Source organism: Salvelinus alpinus, chromosome 36, assembly GCF_045679555.1.
Source record: "Salvelinus alpinus chromosome 36, SLU_Salpinus.1, whole genome shotgun sequence".
Lineage (NCBI taxonomy): Eukaryota > Metazoa > Chordata > Actinopteri > Salmoniformes > Salmonidae > Salvelinus > Salvelinus alpinus.
In genome coordinates, this window is record NC_092121.1 from 12210556 (window position 1) to 12228620 (window position 18065).

General features: G+C 44.7%; 2 protein-coding genes across 4 annotated transcripts; both read right to left on the reverse strand.

Moving 5' to 3' along the window:
* Positions 1-1230: 1230 nt before the first annotated feature.
* Positions 1231-4281, reverse strand: LOC139565157 (glucose-6-phosphatase catalytic subunit 1-like). The gene is made up of 5 exons (XM_071385292.1): positions 3737-4281; positions 3404-3513; positions 2446-2551; positions 2200-2315; positions 1231-1982 (listed from the first exon to the last, which is right to left on the reverse strand). Exons 1-5 carry the CDS (start codon positions 3952-3954, stop codon positions 1474-1476), a joined length of 1059 nt encoding a protein of 352 aa, XP_071241393.1. The 5' UTR covers positions 3955-4281; the 3' UTR covers positions 1231-1473.
* Positions 4282-9271: 4990 nt separating this feature from the next.
* On the reverse strand, positions 9272-13285 carry LOC139565153 (amine oxidase [copper-containing] 3-like). 3 transcript variants are annotated; one of them, XM_071385272.1, is made up of 5 exons: positions 13139-13285; positions 11046-11202; positions 10543-10828; positions 10303-10435; positions 9272-10177 (listed from the first exon to the last, which is right to left on the reverse strand). In XM_071385272.1, exons 1-5 carry the CDS (start codon positions 13253-13255, stop codon positions 9893-9895), a joined length of 978 nt encoding a protein of 325 aa, XP_071241373.1. In that variant the 5' UTR covers positions 13256-13285; the 3' UTR covers positions 9272-9892. The 3 variants fall into 3 exon arrangements, with proteins under 3 accessions (XP_071241373.1, XP_071241371.1, XP_071241370.1); XM_071385270.1 differs by lacking the exon at positions 11046-11202 and having other exon boundaries at positions 13139-13217; XM_071385269.1 differs by lacking the exon at positions 13139-13285 and having other exon boundaries at positions 11046-12700.
* Between the last annotated feature and the right edge of the window lie 4780 nt (positions 13286-18065).

The following is an 18065-nucleotide window of genomic DNA, read 5'->3' on the forward strand; positions in this document are numbered from 1 at the left end:
TATCTCTGTGCATTCAAATTGCCATTGATAAAAATGCAATTGTTTTCATTGTCCGTAGTTTATGACTGCCCATACCATAACCCTACCACCACCATGGGGCACTCTGTTCACAAAATTGCCAACAGCAAACCACTCGCCCACACGATGCCATCTGCCCGGTACAGTTGAAACTGGGATTCATCCGTGAAGAGCACACTTCTCCAGCTTGCCAGTGGCTATCAAAGATGAGCATTTGCCACTGAAGTCGGTCACGTGGCGGACTGCAGTACACGTTGTCTGCGGTCGTGAGGCCGGTTGGACATACTACCAAATTCTCTAAAACAACGTTGGAGGCAGTTTATGATAGAGAAATGAACATTCAATTCTCTGGCAACAGCTCTGGTGGACATTCCTGCAGTCATTCAATTGCACGCTCCCCCTGTGTAATGATCATGCTGTTTAATCAGCTTCTTGATATGCCACAGTTGTCAGGTGAATGGATTATCTTGGCAAAGGAGAAATGCTCACTAACAGGGATGTAAACCAATTTGTACGTAACATTTGAGCGAAATCTGCTTTTTGTCCGTATGGAACATTTCTTGGATCTTTGGTTTCAGCTCATGAAACATGGGACCAAGACTTTGTTGCATTTATATTTTTGTTAAGTATATATGTAATTCTATGCTCACCCTCCTTCTCTCCTTATAACAATATTTAATGAAGACAAGAAACCGATTGGGGTGCTTCTTGATTTTACAATCTAAAGACTGAATCCTCCACAGGTTTTTCTGGCTGAGAGCGATAACAAATAAATGAACTGTGTTCTATCTACAGTAAGTAATTATTAATTATGCTATTTGATAGTCAAATAAAATGTGCCATTGGGTATTACAAATCACAGGGCATTTACAGGAAAAAGGGCTGTTTCATAGAACATGAATAATCTGGATTGTACACAATAAAAAAATATATATATTTAATTTTAAAATAATTGTCTCTCATGTCATATAAAAAGAAAACCAAGTAGTGAGCTAATAACGGCTTTATATTGCTGTCTAATTTCTCAGGGCAGGCCCTGTCCATGACCACTGCACTGTGTGAGGTTACCAGAACTTTCCATTGAAAAACGACAGCTGATCCCTCTATGGACATTTTATCCCCCCCAACGGACAATTACCCTGCCCACACCCAATGAACATTTATATTTATCATTGTCACGTTGTAAACATGTATACATAATAATAATAATAATAATTATTGTATTTTTTTATTGTTTCGTTCACACCTGCACTGCTGGAGCTCGGAGCTTAAGAATTTCACTGTACACTGCAACTACATCTACAAAAACATCCACCTCATGCAGCAACAAGTGTCTACTGACCGACCTTCAAGCTCTTTCAACTGGGGTGAACATTCCTGCTTCTCCTATGACAGTCCGCCTCTGTCTGTCCCTTAAGGGCATTTCTCACAGAATTACAATAAGTTTGAATTAGTTCAAAACTGGTGTTTCTTTCCGTTCCGTCCCGCTGCCCCGGCCACGCAGTAGGGCACTATGCCCACAGTGGCCAGGGGCACAGTGGCACTCTTACAGAAGGACAGCAGGTAGAACAGAGCCCTGGTGTGGGCTGGTGGCCTGAATGAGTCCAGTAGGTGGAGCAGCAGCAGTGTGACGCCCACGCATGCCAGCCTGTAGGTGGCGCCACCGCCTACTCTCCGGGCCTCGGCGTAGAGGGGCGAGTGCAAGCCCAAGCCCAGGCCTAACAGAGTGCCGGTGTTGCGCAGGAGACTGGCGAAGGGTGTAGTGTCTATGTGGACCCATTGGGGCCGCTGGCACCAGCGCTGGGCCTTGTCCAGGGTCCAGAGCAGGTCCACCCCCAGGCCCCTGAGGCCCAGGTAAAGGCCCACAGCGAAGGAGAGCAGGGAGAGGGTGGTGTAGATGTAGCGCCTCAGGCTAGCCCTGTAGATCCATTGGACCCGGTCAAAGGTCTCCGCCACCAGGATGCCTAGGAAAACGGACAGGCTTGTCAAATAGAAGTTCTTTCCCAGCTTTCACTTGCATGTTCTCAATTGGGAAAACACCTAACAAAGGCGCCAGGGACCTACTACCATACCTCGTTCAAAGACACCTAAATCTTTTGTCTTGCCCATTCACCCTCTGAACAGGGTAGGGTGTAGGGTTTGATTTAGAATTTGGTATAAGAGTTGGGGCTCTCCACTGACCTGTGACGACCCCAGCGACAACCTGGTGAGGGAAGTGGGCAGCGATGAAAACCCTGGAGAGGCAAACACACACCTGCACATACCAGAAGACAGCCCACAGGGTCCCGCGGACACACCTGACACACACACACACGAGGAAAGACACACAGTCACCTACTTAGCAGAGTTGGATCATTCAATCTAGATAATTGTGTCTAGAGGATAAACTCTGAGAAACAACATAAACAACAGAATTTGTCCTCTTACCAGTTCTTGATGTGACACCCATGTCCCTTGAGGAGGATGGCGAGGAGTGATGAGATCATAGCGTAGTAAACCCCTGCAGCACTCATGGCATGACCCGACGGACTTCCTGTGAGAGGAGAACTGCTGTCAAGTACAGTTTTGCTTGAAAAAAAAATTGTGAAATGAATGGAATCCAACTGAATCGAACTGCACTCTATACTTCTCTGTAAACTGGTCATCTCTGTATACCTGTCGCAAGACCCACTGGTTGATGCTTATTTATAAAACCCTCTTAGGCCTCACTCCCCCCTATCTGAGATATCTACTGCAGCCCTCATCCTCCACATACAACACCCGTTCTGCCAGTCACATTCTGTTAAAGGTCCCCAAAGCACACACGTCCTTGGGTCACTCGTCTTTTCAGTTCGCTGCAGCTAGCGACTGGAACGAGCTGCAACAAACACTCAAACTGGACAGTTTTATCTCAATCTCTTCATTCAAAGACTCAATCGTGGACACTCTTACTGACAGTTGTGGCTGCTTTGCGTGATGTATTGTTGTCTCTAGCTTCTTGCCCTTTGTGCTGTTGTCTGTGCCCAATGTTTGTACCCTGTTTTGTGCTGCTACCATGTTGTGCTGCTGCCATGTTGTGTTGCTACAATTCTGTGTTGTCATGTGTTGCTTCCATGCTATGTTGTTGTGTTGTCTCTCTTGCCGTGATGTGTGTTTTGTCCTATATTTTTATTTAATTTATTTGTAATCCCAGCCCCCGTCCCCGCAGGAGGCCTTTTGCCTTTTGGTAGGCCATCATTGTAAACAAGAATTTGTTCTTAACTGACTTGCCTAGTTAAATAAAGATTTAAAAAAGAAAAAAGAAAAGAAAATAATTGAGTTTAATTCATTTGAGTTGAATATACTGCATGGATTCTCCAGAAGGGAAAGTGGTTTTGCCACCAGCAGCAGACAAACAGGAACTCACCTGGACTAGTCTCACAGGTCATAGGGAACTGCTCAATTTGTGGCGCTGATGAGTTGCCATAGTAAGGAGTCTCTTGAACCCACCAATAGGGACGCTCGCCAAACAGGATCCTGTGTAGACATGAGAGAGTAATACATCATGTATCACATATTGAATCCTCCTCTTTCTGGCAACATACGCACTGGAGGGATCATCTGTTGGATCGTTCTCATAGCATAGTTAAAACATTCGGAACCTGCAGTATTTTCATCCTGGAAATATACGTATTATATTGTTATTCTTTATCTTAGCATCTGAGCACTGTGATTAGTATTAGTATTAGCAGTCACCTACCATTTGAAGATAAGGTTGAGCCAGTCTCCCACCACAGCCACCCAGACCAGCTTGACCCCCACTGATTCCCGCAGGTGGAAACACACAGGAAAGAAGACAAAGAAGGTGTTCCGCAGGTCAGCTGCCATGGAAACAAACAGAAACCAGCTCTGCGTGTCCCTGTAGTGAGTCTGGAGGTATCGTGTGGTGCCAACCCCATAGGCGTGGACGGTGTCCATGGCTGCTCTCTAGTTCACTGTATCTGACAGTCACACTAACGTTACGACAACTAGTCTATAGCTGCTGCTGTGTCTGATACCCTATGTCAGAAGAGCAGAGGTGTCTGCTGAGATGCCCGCTGGCAGTACCATAGTTCTGTGTGTATTGTCCGATAAAGTCAAGAGGTGTGAGGTCTCTGTGCAGCCCTTGTAGTGTGTGCTGCTTGTCTGTCCAGTGCCCGCCTGTCACCGCTGCCATCCCTTTTATACCCTGTGTGAACACCTGGTCACTCCACCACGCCTGATCTTTGAACTGGAGAGAGTGAGGAGGGAAAAGAACTGGACAAACATTACATCATGACTGACTGCACTGCAGGCAGCTGGTCAGTGCATCACCATGGGGACTACCTGTGGTGTGGTATTGCTGGAAACCCCCCCCCCCCCCCCCCACATGCACGCACGTACACACACACACCAGTTGCGGGTGGTGGGAGGAGCTATAGGAGGACGGGTTCATTGTAATGGCTGGAACGGAATCAATGGAACGGTATCAAACATATGGAAACCACATGCTTGACTCCATTCCATTAATTCCATTCCAGCCATTACAATGAGCCCGTCCTGCTATTGCTCCTCCCACCAGCCTCCACTGAAAGACATATGCATGCACACATACTCATCACCACTGTCACATGTGCAGGGGCTGCTCCTCCAGTTATCGCTCCCTGCCCTGTTGAGAGCTCAGAGTGAGTAGATACCAGATGAAGTAAATGTGAAGTGTTCTTTTTCCCCCGTCGGCTGATTGCCCTCTTATGGGGCTAGTGGAGTTGAACAATAACAAGAGTATGGGTTAAATATAAGCGCCAATGAATCGCTGACGGATTTCTCCTTTCAAGAGTTCATTATCCCTCAATGTCTCATTGATCCATCATTCTTATTTCATTCAATGACTGCTTTAAACTACATGTACTCTCTAAGGGTTCCAAACGGGTTCTTTGGCTGTCCCCATAGGAGAACCCTTTTTGGTTCCACGTAGAACACTTTTGGGTTCCATGTAGAACCCTTTGTAGAAAGGGTCCTACTTGGAACCCAAAAGGGTTCTCCCTGGAACCAAAACGGTTCTACCTGGAACCAAAAAAGGTTCTCCTATGGGGACAGCCGAAGAACCCTTTTAGGTTCTAGATAGCTCCTTTTTTTCTAAGAGTGTATGGTTAACCATGTTAAGAAAGAGGACTTTTCCAGGACATACTACTTTGCATGTGTTGCTGAAGGCCAAAGGAGGAGGGGGAAAAAGAGGACAATATGGAAAAACCCACACTGGACAGGCACGCAGAGCTATTGATGGAAAAGAGTGTAGCCTCGTTTAGTGAGGGTAGGCATGGAGGGGAGTGAAGGAGGGGAGGAGGAGAGGGTCTGTGTTTACTTCAGGCTGAGTGTCCCCAGCCACCACCCTCCAACCAGCACACGTTTCCAAGGTGATATGTTATCTGGCCGTGGCCGGCTGACAGACATTAGGCCTGTTCCTTGCCTGCTGCTGCAGTTGTTTGCTCCACAAACCATAATCTTCCCCAGGGAGCTAAAAATAACACTAGCATGGTCCCACTGTGCAGCCCACCACACGTACACACACATCCTACAATTCCCATTTCATGTCCGTCCCCCACCCCTCCAACTGCACTAATGGAGCGGATGGCTTTCCCTTGAGAAACACGTTCAGGGAGGGGGGAGACAAGTGAACATGTGTGTGGGGTGGGGAGGGGGGAAACCAGGTGAGAGATGCATGATCTAAGTGTGTTTTGTTGAACTCTTCCCTGACGTTATAATAGGACATATTTTTGCGATATTTATTCATGTAACATTTGTAAATCCATTACAAACCTATTAATATTTTCTAGCCAGCTAAGGGACTGCTACTGGTGTGAGATTGCAACTCAAGGAGGCCATTAACTGTGGCTGATCTCTGCTATGCAACATATAACTGTGAAGATGTTAACTCAGTCAAGAGCCTCTTGTTTATGTCTACACAAATACGTCTGTGATTAACAAGGCAATTGTCTTAATTGTGCCATGTTGATTACCAGAGTGCTTTAACCAGGCTTAATAAACAGAGTTAAAACAGAGGTTAAACCGGGCACTCCATCACCAATAATACCCTTGCCATAGACCACATCACCAACATCACTGCCCTGCACACCAATGTACCATCTGTCCCAGTGGACAGTGCTGATAAACTAGAGAAAAACACACAGTTGTCCAAATATTGAATGTTCAGCCAATGGTTGTCTGCTTTGTATGGAGATCAGGCCTCTGAGCTGTGGCTGTTTGGGACTGTGAGTTATGACCAAACCAGGTCTATTAGTTAATGATTACAGACATCCCCAACACATTCATCACAAATGTGAGGATGCATGATGCATTAGAGAGGAAACCTGTGCAGGTCACCATGCGTTCATTACATTGTGTGGTGTTGCTGTTGTTCACCACGTTATAAAAGGAGGATAATGGTCTACTGGAGACTTTTAGCACCAGGGAATCACAAGGCTCAGACTTTTGCGGAAATAATGCATTGATGTCAATGGGAGATTTTTGGATTCCTCCCTGAGTTTCTGGACTCTGTCAGCATCCTCTTTCATCAGTTGGAGAGGCTTACCTTTGAGGAAGTTCCAAAGGGTAGTCAAATACTGGGGGTCTCACTGTCACGACTTCCGCCGAAGTCGGTCCCTCTCCTTGTTCGGGCGGTGTTTGGCGGTCGACGTCACCGACCTTCTAGCCATCACTGATCCTCTTTTCATTTTCCATTGGTTTTGTCTTGTCTTCCTTCACACCTGGTTCCTATCCCATTAATTACATGTTGTGTATTTAACACTCTGTTTCCCCTCATGTCCTTGTCGGAGATTGTTTGATTGTCTGTTTGTGCTAGTTATGTGTTGGTGCGCAACGGGTTTTGTACCCATTTTTATTATTTTTGTATATTTTGGTTTTGGAGTTTTTTGTGAGCACTTATTTAACAACTCCATTTATACCAAGTTCGTTCTCCTGCGCCTGACTTCCCTGCCACCAACACGTACCCATTACACTCACACCATGCATAGGCCTATATTTAATTTCATTTATGGTTTATTTTAATAGGGACGGGTACAAGCACATTGAAATACTGAATAAACAATCATCTGATGTGCTGCGTCAGATAGATTAGCGTATTAAAATAGCATCACTGTGTTTACACAATACAATTTAGCCATAAAGTTGAGGTTTTGTTTATAAAGTCATCTGGTCTGTTCAACATTTATACATCTGTTATAGAAGTTGTTGTTGAAAGAGAAACTAGACTAATTAAGGACTACAGGATCAAAAGAAGTGTTGTACTATACTATCAGGAACCTCAACTTATAGGCAACTTTCCATCTATTGCCCTTGAGAATAGACAGATGAAGCCATAGCGTGTGACACCCATGTTGGTCTCGATGTCTCGCCAGGCAGTCTGCCAAGAGAATCCAAATGATAAACAGTCTTGTTATGACAGTAAGGTTCTTTATAGAAACATCCAACATACTTTCCCAAGTCTGTTCAGACTCCTCACAGGATGCCCTGAACCAAGAGACCCTGACATTGAGTAGTTTTTGCTAGATTTTCTTGTTGCCATAAAGAAAAACATTTCCCATGGTTGAAGATACCTAATAGTTGTGCATGGGTCTTTCATTATGAAATGAAAATCAAACTCAAGTGTACTCAGGTAAATAGCTAAAGATGTGTGGTTTTATCTGGCCAGCATTTGATCTAATGTTGTATGTTATCTTTCTATGTGGGCTATAGGCTATCCTGTGTATATTCCTCTATTCAAGTCTTCTTACTGCGTAGTCTAAGTCTAGTAATCTTGGTGCAGACTTTTCAACTCCAAGGGAGTGACTCCCAGAATGAAGGTGCCTCTGGAGAGACTGACAACCAGTCTTTGGTCTACCACTGAGATCAGTGTGTGGGGGTTCTTACCAGTAACTGGAGCAGTCTACTGGTCATGACTCATGACCGTTATATGGTTAGTGGAGCAGGAAGGTCACAGGGCGAGGACGTTGGGGTGACCAGCACTAGGCAGCTGAGAGTTTGAATCCAGTGACACAGATGCAGTTATCTCCTCTTTATTTAGGGGGGGGGGTTGCTGTGTCAGGAGTCAAGTTAGGAATTTGACAAATGAAGTTCCTTCGCTTTCTACTGAGTGTTTGGTTTTTACTCATCTGTCTTGTTTTAACCAAGCTAGCCTGCAGGCATTAATTAGAATGGAGGACAAACCAAAGTTTCCTTAGTGTCTGACTGAAATTATGCGAACCCAGATGTGGTAATCTCCATAGGAACGTTTTCTCTGACACCACTAACTCCAGTGTTGATTCAATGTATCCATTCCCCTCACAGTTCTAACACTTTAACATCTGGTCTGTAACTGAATGTCTACACAGTCTGAGTGGAATTTATTGAAAGTGGAAGGTCAAATTCAAACAGATGTTTTGCAACACAAGTGGGAGTAGATGTGTGTGTGTGTGTGTGTGTGTGTGTGTGTGTGTGTGTGTGTGTGTGTGTGTGTGTGTGTGTGTGTGTGTGTGTGTGTGTGTGTGTGTGTGTGTGTGTGTGTGTGTGTGTGTGTGTGTGTGTGTGTGTGTGTGTGTGTGTGTGTGTGTGTTGAGCAGCCTACACAGGTCTAAGAGGCACTTAGCACCGGAGCAGAAATCCATCACTCCAGAATGTGGACAAAGTTCAGCGTAAGAGGCCTCTTCGCTGCATGGACATTCTTTCAAATATTTACGATGGCCAGGGAGAGGAGGTCATTTTCAGGTCACCTTTTGTAAGGATTGGAGGCTGTGCCGAGATATGTTACAAAATCTGTGGGTTATCCAACGGGGGAAATTACAGACTCGCAATGGCCTTAAAAAATGGCAAAATCTTGTGCAACAAACCCCCCAGAAATGCATGTTTACAGGAAATAAATTGCAGTGCTGTTTAAATTTGTTACCCTATTGTACTGTGAAAAAAAATCTAAGTTAATTCTTATCCAGGCTGTATCACAACCGACCGTGATTGTCCCATAGGGTGGTGCACAGTTGGCCCAGCGTCGTCTGGGTTTGGCCGGTGTAGGCCATCATTGTAAATAAGAATTTGTTCTTAACTGACTTGCCTAGTTAAATAAAGGTTAAAAAAAAGTTATCAATGTATTAAAATGCATTACAACAAGAACTTCCGTTCCCATGAAGTGAGGAGGGGTGGGGAGTTCATTCACCCACTTTGATCTGGTCTCTGCAGACACCATGGGGAGTAGAAAGACTGAAAAAACAGGAAACAGCTGAGGTCCAGCCCATTTTAAACAAATATTTTTATTTTTATTGGGAGAGACAACTAGACAGATTATTTCTTATGTGTAAGGTAAAAACATAAACAAAACAATCAACGGAGAGTTTCGGCTTCCTCCTCATACAGAGAGTGGTCAGACGAAAGTGAATTGAAAAGCCTCAGTGCAGTGATAAAGTATTCAAATCAGCAGATATAAACCTATACTGTATTGAGTTGAATATATACAGTGAGTGTACCATTTAGAGGGTTAATGGGCAAGACAAAAGATTTAAGTGCTGTTGAACAGGGTATGATAGCAGGTGCCAGGCACACTGGCCTGAGTGTGTCAAGAACGGCAACACCGCTGGAGTCTTCCACTCTCAACAGTTTCCCGTGTGTATCAAGAATGGTCCACCACCCAAAGACATCCAGCCAACTTGAAACAACTGTGGGAAGCATTGGAGTCAATTTGGGCCAGCATCCCTGTGGAACACTTTTGACAACTTGTAGAGTCCATGCTAAGTTAGAAATCCAATGTTGTTTCTTAGTTATTTCAAATGTTGTCTTGGGCAAGATTCACATTTTCACAGGTGTTTAAGTGTTTAGCGCAGAGCACACTCAGGATTGGGACTGGGGACTTTTTTTTTCACTCTTCAAACTTTATGGTCCCTTCAAACCCACTGTAGGTGAAGGGTTCAATGACTGGGCTGCATGCGTCTTCAGCCAAGCAGGCCATCTTGTTATTTTCACAGTTTCCCTCTGACCCTGGACTGATGTACACCCCGTCTGGAGAGTGAATAGACGGGTCCTCGTCAAAGTAGTTATGTGGTCTCAGGATCACTCCGCCTCCATTTCCAACGGTAACTGTGTTGGGGATGTCCTCAGCGTGAGGAATGTGGAGGAAGCCGGTGGTTACCCAGGCAACCAGGTCCTAGACGAAAAAGCACTAATTCGGTGACTACCAAACCTTCATTTATCAATGACCTGAAAATGTGCAAATCTCGAGAGAGGGGTAAAATATATGTAAGGACAATGGCCATAAGATCAAAAACATACCTGGTTCTCAATGCTCTCATCATCCTCAATGTACTTGCTGAAGTCCACTGCTGGTGTCCACATGTTGTTCTGACTGTACAGGCTACTGCTGGTCTGTTCTGAGTCTTTGTGCTTAGTGATGGCCACTTTATACCTGTCAAATAAAATAGCAAAAGTTGGTCAAACTGCTTTGCCTTTGGTCTACCTGTAACCTATGTTTTGGGAATTAGGACCTTAGGAGGAGAGAGGAGGGAGCCTCACCTAGCCCAAGACATGGACTTCTCCTCTGGCTCCGTCTCTGGAAGGCTGTCACCGGTGAAGCTGACCACCTGGAGGCGGTAGGAGCGTTGGTGGCCCCAGCGGTTGGTGCGGTTGCTTGCGATGTGAAGGTAGCGTGGCGTCTTGGTGTCGTAGCGGAGAGCAGCCTCCTTCTCAGTCTTTAGCTGGGCCTCCACCAGCTGAGGAACCATGGCATAGCGCTCCGGCATCCAGGGTAAAGACACATTCATAAACTTCATGTCCTTGGTCTGGAATACATTCTCAACCCCTGTGGTACAGAAACCCAATTCAAAATTCTAATTATTGGATCATGTTATAATCCTATCATTGAAATGAAAGATAACTTGCAGAGACATGTCCAGCACCAATGTAACCAACTGGGGTTAAAACCAGGTCTTCAGTGGCCACAAGACATTTAAAACATTTACAACTGTGCTTGACCTTTCATCGGTTCATACTAGGCCAAATGCATTGTTCACACTTACCCAACACGTCCAGGTCAACTTTGAAGTTGATGAAATGAGTGTGGATGTTCCCAATAGTATTTTCTGCCACCTGGTGTCCGTATTTGAGATTGCCATCAACGTTGAAAGATGACGATATGTATCCAGTGGCATGCACTTTGGTCTCAACAGAGCCGCTCTGGTAAAAAATGAAGTCCCACAAGTAGTCATAGTTACCTATGGCCGTAATGGTCCTAAAAACTAAGGCACTGTTAACCATGCCTCCATAACTATTGCTGAAAAAGTCCGAGAAGTGTCTTCTGAGAGGACGGCCTGTATTGTGCTCAAAAAGGCAAATTGAATTCCTGAATCTATGAGGTGCACTGACGTCAATGTATCGGAAAGTGTCGATGTAGGTTGCAGCGTACGGACAATCCACGCCTCGAACGAGCTCGTGCGCAAAGCGCCCTATTCCGATACTAGAGTCCAAAAACTTAGTCAGAATCATGCCGGGTGTGATGGAACCATACACTGACATTGCCTCTTGAACACTAACCTCATAAGCTATCCTTTCCCCCTTGAAACGAACGTCAAAAACTCTCATACCGGTGAGGGAACTCAGACCAAACGCAAAACTCCATTCGAGATACATAACATGATTATTCTTGACACTGAAGCGTTTACCTTGCGCGTAAAACTGCTGAGGGCTTAAACCGGTGGGTTTAATTTTAGGTTTGAGTGATGCATAGTTCTGGACAGGTTTATACACAATTTTAGTCACTTTTCCATCATCATATTGTTTTATAAGATCCTCCACACTGTCAAAGTACTGTCCGTTATAAAGTAATCTCTTCACACTCCAAAGAGACGCGTTGGTGCTTTCGTGGTTGATTAAAACTTCCAAACCTACAGGGTGGATGTACATCCCACTCAAATCACGAAAGAAAGATATCCATGTCTGTCTCTCTCCTGATTTGACACCCCGAGGCATGCCTTCGAAACAATTCAGGGTTTTCTCTTTACTGACATCAAAACTTTCTTTCACAATTTTACCAAGTTTTGTAAATACCTCTTCATTAATAAACTTGAAAATAAGTGCATATTCACCAATGGTGACCGTACGCGCATTGATGGGCAACTCTTCTTTATACCTCTCAACGGTGACATCGCGGTGATAAGTCGGGTTGGGGAGAGGTCCCACCACATATTCTTTAATGTGCCCAAGGGTGCCATAGAAAACCACCGCAGTCGCCTCTCTCACCGGCTTGGGCTTATTGTTATCTAGGTAGCCAAGCGCATCTGCTTTCCTTGGCAACAAAACATCAATTAAGAAGAGAAAATTCCCTGAAGGCTTTGTAAGCGCATTGACAGAAATATCCAAGTCTTTCTGATTACTCATATAGTCGCGGACTTGGAGATATTCCTCGGCGGACAGGTCAGCAAACACCGCGCTGCGTTCATTGTGTTTGCCCTTGAAAACATGATGCGGCTTCGAGGAGCATTTGGGCAGCCTACCTGAGTAAAGACATACAATGACAATATTCGCTATTACTGAGATCAGGCCAAGGAGTATCAATATCCATTTAACTAACGAAGTCATTCTCAAAACCACCATCTAAACACCATGGGGTGTTCTGGATAGAGGAGGCGATTGCGAGCATGAAATAAGATTAGGCGCGCAAATGAATTTCGGATGAGCTACACCCGTCCGTCCCTCGTCCCACCCCCATGCAGCACCCTCCAGAAATCCAAAGTTCTCCCATACGTTGAATAAAGTTATGCAATTGCCGGGATTTAATCCAATAGTTTTTGGATAAAGGCCAACATTCCTCCTGCGTAAAGTGTATTTTACGCACATACTGTGGAAAGGGTTGTGCGTTCCTGTCAAATAAATACTTGTTCAAGGGACTTCGTTATGTTGATATATTTTTTTAAATATATTTTTATTTGTACATGTAGGCCTAGATTAAATTAAATGTGTAACTATTTTTACACAAAATGTGGTTTGCAAGAGCATCGTCTTCTTGAAGTTGAAATACACTATAATGGTTATTTTAGTTGGGAAGCCTCTATAAACCAGGCATCACGCGCAGACAAAACAACTGATGGTGTTGCTTTTGTTGTTTTTCACTAACCTGGGTCTCACTGCACTGTCGAAGTGAAAAAACGCCGTCTTGATTTGTCTGTTGCCGCCCGCAGTGTTTCCTGAACCCTGGTGGGAATAGTTTTCCGTTTCGGAACGCAGCCAACATTCTCTTCCCAACATTTGATGTAAGTGGAAAGCCACAAGTCTTGGCAGCCTTCCGAAAGTCCTCAGTTTGAAGTAGGTTTATAGTGTATAGCGCTCCTCACTTTTTCTTTCTGAGGCAAGCCGTAAAAGGAGTTCTCATATTCTAACCAACACAGCTATAACTCTTAGTTGCTACATCCATTTTTGGATATAGGCTATACATGAATGATATAGCCTATACCCATTGATTCTTGAAGAATACGCTAAGTTATAAATGCCTCATGAGCTAGTTCAACTGTCGTAGACCTACCCCATCAGAACCCAAAATATAAGCTTGTTTTACACCAATGTTTGTAAACAATGTAGGCCTAGATTAAATGTAAACGAACAATGTATACCCTCAAAACATGGCTAGCAGAGACAATTTTGTATTAGCAACTGATATGGTATTAAAGTTAAGGGACATCACCCTGTGCTGTGTGAACCATAGTAGGGAGAAAAAGGGCAAACACCATCTTGAGAACTGAGTGTGTTACTTGCAAATTACTGTAAGTGTATACTCCAGGTTGCAATCCTTATTAAAAAAACTAACCTCTGATCAAATAAGTTTCCTGTGGTCTCTTGTACGAACAAAGGGCAGAAATCCCTTACAACTGTTTGCATCTGAGTGATTGAAGCAGGGAGAACAGGGCATGGCTGGGGTCCCTGATGATCATCTTGGCCTTCCTGCGACACCTGGTGTTGTCCTGTAGGGCAGGCAGTGTGCACCCAATGGTGAATTTGACTGCACATATCACCCTCTGAAGCGCCTTACGGTCCGTGGCGGTGGAGTTGCCGTAAGTGATGCAGCCCGACAGTATGCTCTCGATGATGCACACTGTGGAGGGCCCTTCGGTACAGGCCAAATTTCTTCTGCATCCTGAGGTTGAAGAGTCACTGTCGTGCCTTCTTCACGTGTCCGTGTGGTTAAACCATTTCAGCTTCTCTGAGATGTGTACACCAAGCAATTTTAAGTTATTGACTGTCTCCACGGCGGCCCCGTTGATGAGAATGGGGGCGTGTCCAGCCTGGTTCCTCCTGATGTCCACAATCAGCTCCTTTGTTTTTCTAACATTGAGGGAGAGGTTGTTTACCTGGCACCACGCCGTCAGAGTGCCTTCCTCCTACATGTAAACTCTCTCGTCGTTGTTGGTAATCAGGCCTACTACTGTCGTGTTGTCAGCAAACTTGCTGATGGAGTTGGAACTGTGTGAGCCTATGCAGTCGTGTGTATACAGGGAATACAGGAGGGGACTGAGGACGCACCCTTGTGGGGCCCCTGTGTTGAGAATCAGTGTCGACGAGGTAATGTTGCCTACCTTCACCACCTGGGGATGTCCCGTCAGGAGGCCAAGGACCCAGTTGCATAGGGAGGAGTTCAGACCCAGGGCCGTGAGCTTTGTAATGAGCTTATAGGGCACTATGGTATTGAAGACCGAGCTGTAGTCGATGAACAGCATCCTCACATATGCATTCCTTTTGTCCAGGTGGCTAAGGGCAGTGTGCAGTGCAATGGTGATTGCGTCGTCCGTGGATCTGTCAGGGCGGTAGGCGAATTGGAGAGAGTCGAGTGTGTCAGGGAGGGAGGAGGTGATATGGTCTTTGACTAGCCTCTTTAAGTACTTCATGATAACAGAAGTGAGTGCTACTGGTCGATAGTCATTCAGTTCAGTTACTTTCCCTTTCTTGGGCACAGGGATGATAGTGGACATCTTGAAGCAGGTGGGTATAGCGGCCTGACCTAGGGAGAGAAAATGTCAGAGAAGACAACAGCCAGTTGGTCTGCACATGCTCTGAGGGCAGGGCTAGCAATGCCGTCTGAGCCGGCAGCCTTGTGAGGGTTAACACATATGTCCTCAGTGGAGACTGGGTGTGTAGCCCACGTTGTCATCTGGGCCCTCCTCGGCAGCTTAGGGTCATTGTGCTCGAATCATGAAAAGTTGTTTAGCTGGTTAGTGGGGCGTTGGTGACCGCGATATGGATGGCTTTCTTTTTTATGCTTCAATGAAGGAATCTAGCTTTAATTTCAGGATGAACTGGTGTATTTGGATACATTTTATTCCCCATATTCTATTGATCCAATACAACAACACAATTCATAATTATAAAATATATATGTTTTGCTTAGGGCCCCCAAAACGCTAGGCTGCATGTGTGGGTATCGATGTGGGTATGGAGACCTGCGAGCCACTGGGGCCCCTCGTGATGATTTCAGATTTTTTGTTGTGGCTCCCACCCCCACCCTGACCTATACATTTTCCAGCCTTTGACCTTCCTGCCATTCGACTTAGATTTACTGAGATATGTTTCTATAATTCACTCATTTATTCCTGGCCAGTGCACGAGCTGCGTGGCCCACTCATTGTCATTCTCCGATGAGTCCTCTCTCCCTTGTGACAACTTTCAGATGTTGAATTCCAGGGAAACACAACAATTTGCATCTCAGGAGGAACTCCGATAAGTTGTAGCAAATTCAATGTCTGTTTATACAAGAAAACCAAGAATTGTAGATCACTTTGACTATACCGGCCTATCTGCAGAACTATGTGGATATTTGATTTGTTAAATACACATTCATATATCTAGCTACATTATCTATATTATAATATGCTAAGCATTCTAAGCTGCAGGAGGATCCCATTCTACAATTTCATGCCAATTTTCTTAATTTTAGGCTCAAAAGAAGTCGATTTAGAAATGGATATGAAAACAGCTTCACTTGAACCTGATTGGTCAACTTCCCTAGCCCTTCTGCATCAGTAGTGGCACTAAATTTGCCCACTCAGAGGGCTGTAAGAAAACTCAATCAGTCACCAAAGACATGGGATAAAAGGCAGACACTCAGTTGGTGAGGCATAAATATTGCACCATTCCTGTTAGTAGAGACCATGAAGAGCAGGGATACGAAAATAAATAGTTAAAATGTAAAGAGGCTAAAAAGCACAAATTTCAAAAAATGTGCTCCGCCAGGCGGTTTGATACACTATATATAAGTATGTGGACACCTCTTCAAATTAGTGAATTTGGCTATTTCAGCCACACCCGTTGCTGACAGGTGTATAAAATAGAGCACAGAGCCATGCAATTGCCATAGACAAACATTGGCAGTAGAATGGCCTTACTGAAGAGCTCAGTGACTTTCAACGTGCTGACATCATAGGATGCGACCTTTCCAACAAGTCAGTTTGTCAAATTTATGCCCTGCTAAAGTTGCCCCGATCAACTGTAAGTGTTGTTATTGTGAAGTGGAAATGTAAGGAGCAACAACAGCTCAGGTGCGAAGTGGTAGGCCACACAAGCTCACAGAACAGGACTGCCGAGTGCATATCGCATAAACGTTTTCTTTCCTCGGTTACAACACTCACTTCCGAGTTCCAAACTGCCTCTGGAAACAACGTCAGCACAATAACTGTTCGTCGGGAGCTTCATGAAATGAGTTTCCATGGTCATGCAGCCGCACCAAGATTATGATCACCATGCGCAATGCCAAGCATCGGCTGGAGTGGCGTAAAGCTTGCCACCATTGGACTCTGGAGCAGTGGAAACGCGTTCTCTGGAGTGATGAATCACACTTCACCATCTTTTAGTCTGACGGATGAATCCGGGTTTGACGGATGCCAGGAGAACGCTACGTGCCGAATGCATAGTGCCGACTGTAAAGTTTGGTGGAGGAGGAATAATGGTCTGAGGCTGTTTTTCATGGTTCGTGCTAGTTCCAGTCTAGGGAAATGTAAACACGACAGCATACAATGACATTCTAGACGATTCTGTGCTTCCAACTTTGTGGCAAAAGTTTGGGAAAGGCCTTTTTCTGTTTCAGCATGACAATGCCCCTGTGCACAAAGCGAAGTCCATACAGAAATGGTTTGTTGAGATCAGTGTGGAAGAACCTGACTGGTCTGCACAGAGCCCTGACCTCAACCCCATCGAACACCTTTGGGATGAATTGGAACGCCAACTGCGAGCCAGGCCTAATCACCCAACATCAGTGCCCGACCTCACTAATGCTCTGAATGGAAGAAAGTCCCTGCAGCAATGTTCCAACATCTAGTGGAAAGCCTTCCCAGAAGAGTGGAGGCTGTTATAGTAGCAATGGGGGGGACCAACTCCATATTAATACCTATGATTTTGGAATGAGATGTTCGAGGAGCAGGTGTCCACATACTTTGTCATGTAGTGTATATGACATTGTTATTTTTGACACTGAGGCGTTTACCTTGAACATAATATAGTTGGGAGCCTGTCCCAGCGTCATATTGTTGTTTAAGATCCAGCACACTATTGAAGTACCGGCCGTGATGAAGCAACTTCCTCACACGCCATTGAAACTGATTTGTGCTCTCGTGATTGAGTTGAAATTCAAATCCTATAGGGTGAACATACAACCCCTCATAATTACGACGGAACCCTCTGTCCCTGACTTGACTCCACGATGCATACTCTCGTAAGAGGCAAGGGGCTTAACACCAAAATACAAATTTAGCAATCTACCAAACCCTGAAAATAACTAAACAACTGAGATTAAAAGTGTGTAAAGTGTAACTCGGTTTTATACCTCTCAAACGTGACATCTCGATGGTAAGTAGGGTTGGGAAGAGGTCCCACCAAATATTATTTAATCAGTGGTGTAAAGTACTTAAGTAAAAATACGTTAAAGTTCTACTTAAGTAGTTTTTTGGTGTGTATATGACAACTTTAACTTCACTACATTCTTAAAGAAAATCATGTAGTTTTTACTCTATACATTTTCCCTGACATCCAAAAGTACTCGTTACATTTTGAATGCTAAGCAG